This window comes from Alosa sapidissima, chromosome 9 (genome assembly GCF_018492685.1).
Source record: "Alosa sapidissima isolate fAloSap1 chromosome 9, fAloSap1.pri, whole genome shotgun sequence".
In the NCBI taxonomy this organism is placed as follows: domain Eukaryota; kingdom Metazoa; phylum Chordata; class Actinopteri; order Clupeiformes; family Clupeidae; genus Alosa; species Alosa sapidissima.
The window spans coordinates 13,367,180-13,376,679 of NC_055965.1; the positions used below are offsets into that span (position 1 = coordinate 13,367,180).

The 9,500-nt window shown below is 45.0% G+C and overlaps 1 protein-coding gene across 1 annotated transcript in view; it reads right to left on the reverse strand.

Annotated features, from left to right (window-relative positions):
• Nucleotides 1-5,086, reverse strand: part of LOC121719363 (VPS10 domain-containing receptor SorCS1) — a 160,510-nt gene extending 155,424 nt beyond the window's left edge. The window contains 1 exon segment of the mRNA XM_042104865.1: nt 4,123-5,086. Within this exon segment, the coding sequence (XP_041960799.1) occupies nt 4,123-4,917 (795 nt within the window). The 5' untranslated portion in view covers nt 4,918-5,086.
• Nucleotides 5,087-9,500: the final 4,414 nt, after the last annotated feature.

The following is a 9,500-nucleotide window of genomic DNA, read 5'->3' on the forward strand; positions in this document are numbered from 1 at the left end:
TGGCTTGTGAATTAGAATGCTCTTGCCACAGCACCATCTCAGTCAACGAGCCCGAAAAGCCCCAGACCATGCGGAGGGAGAGGGCGTTTTGATGACTCAAAACGCATCAAGTTACAGAGACTTCACGAGGGGCGCAGATAACCGAGTTTGAAATTTTGTCAGAATTAGGTGGAATATTTTTACTGGCGGGGAGATAGGGGAGAAATGGGAGGCTTTTTTTTTTTCATGTGCAGCAGCAGCAAGCCCAGAAATAGACTGCAACACATAGCAGTGTGAGACTACAGTTGGTGACAGCTGGCATGAGTGTGTTTTTCACAGCCCATTCGAGGGACTTTGTGTGATAAACTACACACTAATTGGCATCCTAAAAAAAAGGTTTGATTTTCCTCACTCCTACTCCGCAAATGAAGCCCCTCAAAGCGGGCCTTTTTTTTTTTTTTTTTTTTTTTGGACAGGTTTTTGTCTTCCTAACGTCTTTGATCACCTCATTCAAAGGGACATCTTTGCTTTTTTAAGCCTGAATTTGTAACATGTCTGAAGACACCCTGTTCTGGGTGTTTGAATTAAGTGAATTAATCATTTGGCTTTAATAGAACAGCGCTGTGTGCAGATTTAGTTGTTAGCTCCACACACTGGACCATATGCAGTAGGGCAGATGGGTAATTCATCTTAGGTCCATGTAACATCTCCTGAGGCTCTAGTCTACAGATAGCCTAGAAGACTACAGTGCTTCCCTGATCAATCATTTTTTGTTGTCAGCTTACGTCTGTCTATCTTCCGGACACAATAATAGCTGATAAAGTCAGGTCCTTGCAGAAGATTTCGGTCAAACATTTGTTTAATTCTCACAAATCCCTTTCATCCAGTTTATCCACCTGACTCTCTTTCATAATCTTCTGTGCTTCCTCTCCATCTCTCTATTTTTTGTGTATTCTATCGTTCTCCCAGGCTGGGTACATATCCACAAAGCTGAGCTCTGCATCTGCTGGTTTGCCATTGAAAGGGTTCTTATTTTTTCCCCCCCTGTGCTACCATTGGTGCCACATGCTCATTCTTAGGGCTATGTAAACAACAACAACCCTCTCTGGCACTGATATAACATCAACAACTCAATTTGCAAATGGAGTCTGCGAGGGCACACATACTAGTTAGACTGTCTGAACAAGAACATCAGAGAAACAGTCTGACATCATCAGCATGGGACGTGAGATCAAGCTAATGGCTGGCTGTGCTGCATGCATAGATAGGCTTTAGGGAAACATTAGGGACTGAGGGTGGATTCTGTTTAAAACTGGGTTTCAGCTGGCCTCGTCGGATCTCCTGTTTTTTCCCTATTTTTTTAACGGTCTTACCGGGAGGGAAAGCAACAGATGCAAGTATACCTTATGTGCCACAGATGGAGCTGCAATGCACATACCCCCCGCCTACCTCCCACACACACACACAGAGGAAGAGAGAGAGAGAGAGAGAGAGAGAGAGAGAGAGAGAGAGAGTCATCTAAACCCCGTATGAATGCAAACAGATATTTGCACAAGCAAAAAACCATTTATCATCTCAACTCTGAGAGACAAAAAATCATACAGCCATGTATTTTGCATACTGAATGCCCCTCCAAATTTCATAGAGTGAATATTATATATTTCTTTCTCTCTCTCTCTCACTGTCATTTTCTTTTTTTTGGAGATGAACCATTCACCGGTGGAGAACAAAGTTTCTGTCCTTTTGTCATGACTCGGAGACCCAACGCAAATGTATTCTGAGCCATCAGCCTGTGGATCCCATTGAAGTGGAGGCATAACGCAGAGAAATTCAATTAAGCTCCTGATAATGGCCACGGGGACCGCAGACACAGAGGTAGGCAGGACTGGATCACATTTACCTGGGAGTGAGCCCAGAGCAAAACAAAACAGCACACCGTTTCTACTCCACGCTCTGACCCCTAGTGTTTTCTTCCGTACGGCTGTTTCTCACCTCCGATGTGTGTGTTCTTAGGATACTTTTGTGTTGTTGTTTTGTTGTTGTTTTTTTGTCCAAAGCAATTTAGAGAGTATGAACTCTACATTAACTAAAAATAACAATTTCAAATTAAGTTGAAACACCTACATTAAGCATTAATAGTCATCATAATAATAATAACAACAATAACATAACAATAACAATGTCATATATCAACAATTAAAATAATAAGATTTCAAACAAAACAAAAAGAGCATAAACCTACAAACCAAAACTGTAACAAAATGCATTAATTAAGTGCAAGGTGAACAGAGCAGTTCTTTATGGTTTACTGGTGCTGGGTGAGTAACTACTGCAAAGCATAAAGGCCATGTTTTTTTTCATCTACATTCTCTGCCTTCAACACTTTTTTCACATGACTATTGTTCAACTCCATGTTCAGGGGCACTGTTGTGTTAGTTTGTTTGTTTGTTTGTTATTCGAGGTACTGTGTAACTAGTTTAGTAATGAAATGAAAGACGAGGGACACATGTTCTGTTTCTGTGTGTGTTTGATGCACCTCCAGTTCAACCCCCGGGTTGTCTTAGTCTTTCCTGTTCACCTCACAGCTTTCATAACCCACTTTCCAAAACCCAGTTACTGTAGCTACTCGAACTCAATAGCAACTGACAGATAGATTTCTTTTCTTCTAAAGGCACTTTCTGTTGTGTGTGTGTGTGTGTGTGTGTGTGTGTGAGTGTGTGTGTGTGTGTGTGTGTGTGTGTGTGTGTGTGTGTGTGTGTGTGCGTGCGTTAAGGAACTGGCTACCTACAGTAATAATGAAATAAAAGAGGGAGGAGGTGCAGGAGGCTACCAGATGATCAGAGAGGCAGTGGAGGCCGCGGGACCTCATTCTGCCAGAGGCCCCGGCAGGTGAAAAGGCGATGTTCAAAACAGTCACCTCGCTAGACAGACAGACCAAACAGAACACAACGGGGGATGCTGTAAAGAGTGTCTGGAAGATTCTTGTCTTCCTCAGTGTTCTATGGTCACTCTTTGGAAGGTGACCGAGAGAGAGAAAGAGAGAGAGAAAGGGAGGGAGAGATAACCGACAGCACATTCCTCTAAACAACAAAGCAGCGGAGAACAGCAGTAACACAAACAACAAAGCCATTATCCACATGCTCCTTCCAATATGGCAAGAGAGCCCTGTACCAAGCGCACCTGTGCAAGTTGAGAGGCGGGGAGACAATAATGTTGTGTAAACACACTTACAACAAACCCACCGTACCTACAACTTCCCACCGTACAACAAACTAGTCACAGAACAGATGGCCGAAGCACAATGCCAACGCGTACAAGCAAACACAACGTGACCCCCCACCCCCCACCCCCACATCCTCCAGAGTTATTAGATGTAATTAAACGTGTTTATAGGTGATTTTGTAGGACACACACGTGTGGACTCAGTGAGGCCGGCTCACCCATGGAAGCTGGGCAGCCCAACCTCCATTGACTTACAGTGCAGTGTTGGTCAGGAGTTTTGGAGCTCTGTGTGAACATCTCTGCTTTAGCCTGTATCAATTCAAACAGGGGAATTTGAGATTGAAGCTGCTTAAAGGTGTACTTTTTGAGTGATGGAATTTCTGGTTTGTACAAGATATTTTAGGAACTTGGTGATAACAGTGTTGTGTTTAAGACAAGTGTTTTGAAGGGCTGGACATTTTCCTGTTAGGGCATTTTCTGACATGATTACCTAATCGGAGTGGTTAACATGCAAAACGTTTGGATGCACATCAAAACCAAAACGTGACAGTCCTACAACAAAATTAACTGTTGCTCAGCAAAATGTAGCCTAAATGTGCATTTCTTAGTCCGGCACATACATATACGTCAATGAAGAGTTATGAAACGTTACTGATATGTTTATATGGAACTGATGCCATGTTGCACCGATAGTACTGTTATTATGTGCATGGCCAGCACCAGCATACGAAGTAAGCGCAGATAATGAAGCTACGTGAGAACACAGCCACTACGCAGGCTCATTCACCCTTCGCTCAAAGCAGACCGCTCATACACACAGCACAACAGATAGCAAGTCAAATCGCAACACAATAATGTCAGTGTTTGCCTGTAACGCGTTTCAGTGGGTGTATGTGTTAACAAAGTATCTGTGTGACTTACACTGCTGTTCTGCCCTGACCAGTGTACCATGGCTTGGTTATGGGCAGAGTCTCCGGTCAATGCAAAGGTTGAGCTGGTAAGTTTCAGCTCGTCCTGCCTTGAATTGGCCATTCTCCGTTCGTCCCCTCTCCATCGCGAGTCGGAGCGGCGGAACCGACGCACAGCCTGCACGACAGTGCCCTCACGCTGGACGTTGTCCGCGTGCGGCTCCGTGTAAAAAAATGAAGCAGGTGACTTTTCACGATTATTTCTGATCTCCTGTCCCCGGCTGCTCCTACGAAATCTGCGCGTGTATAATTTATCGGGGGCAGTGGGAGTTGCGTTAGTGTGTGCTCTCCCGAAAGCTGCTACCTTGCGACCGTTAAACTGGGGCTGTGCAACTTTATTCTGGCTTTTGTCAGATTCTCCCCCTTCATTAGCCCCGCTTCCGTGGACGGATTTCTTCTGCAAATAGTGCCTGTCAATATTCCGCTTTCGCTTGGAATGAGAGAATTTCCCTTGACCCGCGCCGCATTTAGATGACTTAGCTGCGCAATCAGACCGGCGAGTTTCACCACTCTCGGAATTAAAACCTGCTGCCCCGTCTCCATATTCGACAACTTCCCCTCCGGACCCTGTTGCGAATTCTAGTGTGTCCAGTTTCAGCAGTAATTCCCGCGAATTCGTCTTGTCCAGGGGCTGGCATGATCTGCAAGTTATCTCCGTTTTGGCCAACGGAACGAAAAAGCACAGAATCAAAGGCAGGAAACAAGCAGCGCGGCGCCAATTTGGGCTGAATCTTATTCCCCTCTCCATCTCTGATAGCCCCGGAAAGATGCTCTGGGTACCGTCAGTCCTTTTCCCCTCGCCTCGCTCTTCCCTTTTAACGTTCGGGTATTGATGTGCGGCAACGGAACTCCTCGCAAGTTGTGGCTATAGCCTACACACAGTTGTTTCTGTATCCAAAAAAGTGCTATTCAGCGAAGCGGTCTAAGTTGAAGGATTTGATCAAATGAAGCTCCACGCGGGGGAGGAGCTCGACTGAACAGAAGATAGGGGAGAATTCTTGCTCCTTCGCGTTTTTGCACCTCGCGCTGCATTCATCTTTACATCACGAAGACCACACACCCATATTTGTCCGGATGCAAAGACATTTCATTAATATCTTATAGCATATTAGGCTATATCAGAGGAAAAAGACATAGATGGATTTATTTTTAACTCGTAGAAGCATTTCAGTGTTATTTTGTTTTCTGTTCACACTTCACAGTAGTCCAATGTAATTTGTCTTTTTTAACCCCGAGCTATGTAAAATTCCCTTAAAAAGTTGATTATGTAACAAGCCACACGATGTCTTTTTTTCACAGGAGGAGAAAATGGAATTTCGATAACTCCATTCAGAGCCACTCCTCATACTTTAGGATTAACACCTCTTTAAGTGGCTCAAGCTATTTCTCTCTATTAAACTCGCCCAGCTTGGGCGTTTCATCATCCATCTCCTGAGTGAGCCACCTCACGCCGAGCAACACAATCTCTCTCTGTTCTCTCTCTCTCTCTCTCTCTCCCTCTCTCTCACGGACAGTTTATTCTTTATTGCAGAACTATTAATTTCCTCCGATCCCCATTGTGATTGCACTCATGATTCAAAGTTATGTTTGTCTCCTCCGGTCCAACACTTGCACTAGCCAGGAGTGTAGCAAAGGAAACCTGACACACTGTAGACTGACTGTTAGGCCATTCCAATACCAAGCCATTACAGATGCAACTGAGATGACCCCCCCCCCCCCCCCCCCCCCCCACACACACACACAACACACACACACACACACATATACACACACACTGGATAGACAACCTGTTAAAGTGCCGGAGCCATTCGGTCCAATTTTAATTCCACATGTTTTAGTCATTGAATGACGTAAGTAAACTTACTCATTGAATTCAAAGCTGTTTCAGACAGGGATGCATTTTAATGTGTGAAATAACCATGAATCAATTAGAATAAGGCACGTTCTTCTCTTTGTACCTGATACACATTAATTTACATTTGAAAGCAAGTCTACCCTATGGGACTGTCTAAAGAGTTGATGTCATAACCGCAAGACGGGTATATTCACATCTGTTCATATTTTACATTTAAATAACATGCTATTTTTCCCTCATAATTACTGAAAATATAGTCTTGGCATTAATTATGAGTACATCACAGACATGGTTAAAAAAAACACAACACTCCAAAGACTATTATCTTAAATTTCTCCAACTGAAAGTCATTACAACTTTTAACCTGGAACTCACGGTAGAAAGTTTGGGATTGTATTTTCCAGGTTTAAGGGTGAATTCGGATATTAATTCCTCACTTGTTCCTTCTTTATGTTTTAAGAATTCTGCAAAGTTGCCCAGGCCCTTAATTAGGGAATGACCTCCAGGTGTGGCGAGGAATGAGTTCTCTGGCATTAAATGAATAGTAATGATAACACATATTATAATACTGTAGCCTATTAGCTGAGGAGGTAGGCTGGTGGCTCTCTTTGTATCTATCATTCTGTCTCTCTCCTTAGTGCTTTCTCCACCCCCACCCCCCCCACCCCACACACACACACTCCTTACCCATCTCACCTTCTCTCAACCCTCTCACTCTCTCTCTCTCTCTCTCTCTCTCTCTCTATCTCTCTCTCTCAATTCAATTCAAGAAAGCTTTATTGGCATGAACGTTTCAATAACATTATTGCCAAAGCTCAATTACATGTGCACAAAAATATAAATAAAATAATGTTTAACAGAACTGTAAATTAAGTAAGACATAAAAGTTAAGAGACAATTCTAATAATAATAACAATCCTATAACATTGTGTATGGCTGTGGCCTCACTGGCTGTCCCTCAGGTTATGGCAGGCTGCTACAAACTTTTGCAGCCACAATGGCCACATCCTCGTTCTCTCCGAGGATGTAAGGCAATTTACCCTCATTTGTCAAAGTTCGAAACTCTGGGAGGATTGAATTTAGTTTACTGAATGACAATGTTCGAATTTTCTCATATTTCGAGCATTCTGTTAAGAAGTGCAGTTCTGTCTCCATAGCCCCCAAGCTGCAGTGTGAGTAGCCTTTTAGCTCACAACGACAATGAAAGTGAAACTTGGAAAGTGGAAGTCTCTCCACCGAGTGTTACATTAGATGCACAATCAATCGCGAGTCGATGCACGTAAAAAGTATCAACTGCATGGTAGGTTATTAACGAAGGTAGCCTAATTTTGCAAAATGTGATGACGGCACACAAACTTGGGTAAAACGTTTAGTTTTTGTTTTGTTCCCAGTCCGACCCTGGCATAGCCTCTCCTCTCTGGGCAGCCAGGTCTGCCTGTGTCTGCCTTTTTCTACGGAGAGACTGTGCTCACTGAGTCTGTACATTGTCATGGTTTTCCTGAGTTTTGGGTGTTTTAGTGTACTCAGGTAAGTAGCTGTTGTGTATTCCCGTTTTAGGGCCAAATAACATTGTAATTTAGGTTGTGTTTTAGTGACTTCTTTCCAATAGGTGATGTCATTTCCCTTTTCATTTAGTTGGGTCTAATTGTTCTTGCTACTGTAACATTGTCCTGGGCCTCAGTGACGTGGGATGGTGTGAGGTCGCTGAGTCTCAGGACAAGTTGGCTAAGTGGGCTCCTTCCTATGTTTTGCTCTTGGCTTTTCAATGGCTCTTGGCTTTTTTTTGGCTCTCTCTCTCTATCTCTCTCTCTCTCAACCTCCCTCATGTCTTTTTGCAGTACCTCCCTCCTCCCATCCAGCTCCTCTCTTTCTCCTCAACTGTCCCCCCCCCTCCCCACACACACACACACACACACACACGTCCCCAATCCCATCATGCCACTGTGTGGTTGTGGTGAGTTAAACCCCCGGCCGTGTCATACCAGAGACATTAAGAATGATTAGCGCAGCCTTTTCCCCAGACACACTGCATTAAATGGACATCAGAGGCCAGGATTGATGGCCCCGCGCCGGACAGGCGTCTTGCGCCGTGGAACACACTCATCACCCGGGGTCTCCTTCACCCGAGAGGACCGCAAAACGATTGGTCACTGCCACTGTCCTCCATACCTGGCTCTGTCTCTCTCTCTCTTTCTCTCTCTCTCTCTCTCTCTCTCTCTCTCTCTCTCCACACACACACACAAAGGCCATCCTCACATGGAACCATGACCACCATGCGTAAGAATACATAACCATTATTATACACACAGCAGCCTATGCATTCTAACCCATTTCAAAGCCTTCTCCTTGGAGAGAACACTGGGCCAAACGTCTCTGAATCACAACTGTGACACAGGCAGGTTCATGATTCATTCATAGGGGAACGTAAAAAGAGCTACGGATGCAGGCGACACGGTAGCGATGGCACACTATACGGAATGCGAGGACGAACGTTCTAGAATGATCCTATGTCTTGTATACCACTGAGCAGAGGTATAGTTTTTCCCCCGCAGCAAATTCATCATCTGCCTCCAATCATTAAAGATCAACATGTCAAGGACCTGTGGGATGGAGAGGTAGGATGGGTGGGTGGGGCGGGAGGGCGGGGGGGGTTGAGGGGAATGATGGCAGGGAGCCTTTGATGCTCTAAAACCTGCTCTGCCAGTCTGCATATGTCAAAGTGGTAATTATCACAGCGAGTGGTGCAGGATAGTGGCAGGAATGGAAATCCCAGCCCAGTGTGTGACAAGACATGTCCCTTTAAAACGGGCCTTCACGTACATGTAGAGTCTATGATCCACACACACACACCCTATCCTCCAATCAATGTCCCGTGTGCACTCATTAAAGTGGTGTTGTGGGAGATCTAGTGAGAAAGGGTGGGTGTGTATGCGTTTGTGTGTGTGTGTGTGTGTGTGGGGGGGGGGGGGGGGGGGGGGGGTTGTTGTCAGTCACATCAAGTGCTTGGCTAAGATGGCCAATGCTGAGCGAAGTGGCAAGACATGGTGCATGGTGTGTGTGTCTGTCTGTGTCTGTTTGTCTGTGAGTGCGTGTGTGTGTGTCTGTGTGCGTGTGTCTGTGTGCGTGCGTGCGCGCGCGTTTGTGTGTGTGTGTGTGTGTGTCTCTGTGTCTGTGTGTGTGTGTCTGTGTGTGCGTGTGTCTGTGTGTGTTTGTGTGTGTGTGTGTGTGTGTGACTGTTGGGGGTCATGGACAAGGGAGCGAAACATCAACAGCAAAACAACAGGGACAGGAAGCCAGCCACCCCAAAAGACGGGGAGGAGCAGAGGAAGTGGGTGGTGGGATACGTGACTGCTGTAAAGAAATATAGAAATAAACACGTCAGTCAGTACAAGCAGAATGGGCAGAGTTTGACCTCAGCCAAAACCCCCTCTGGCTGTGAGAGGGGTGCCCAAAAGACTAGAAAAGGACTCAAATAA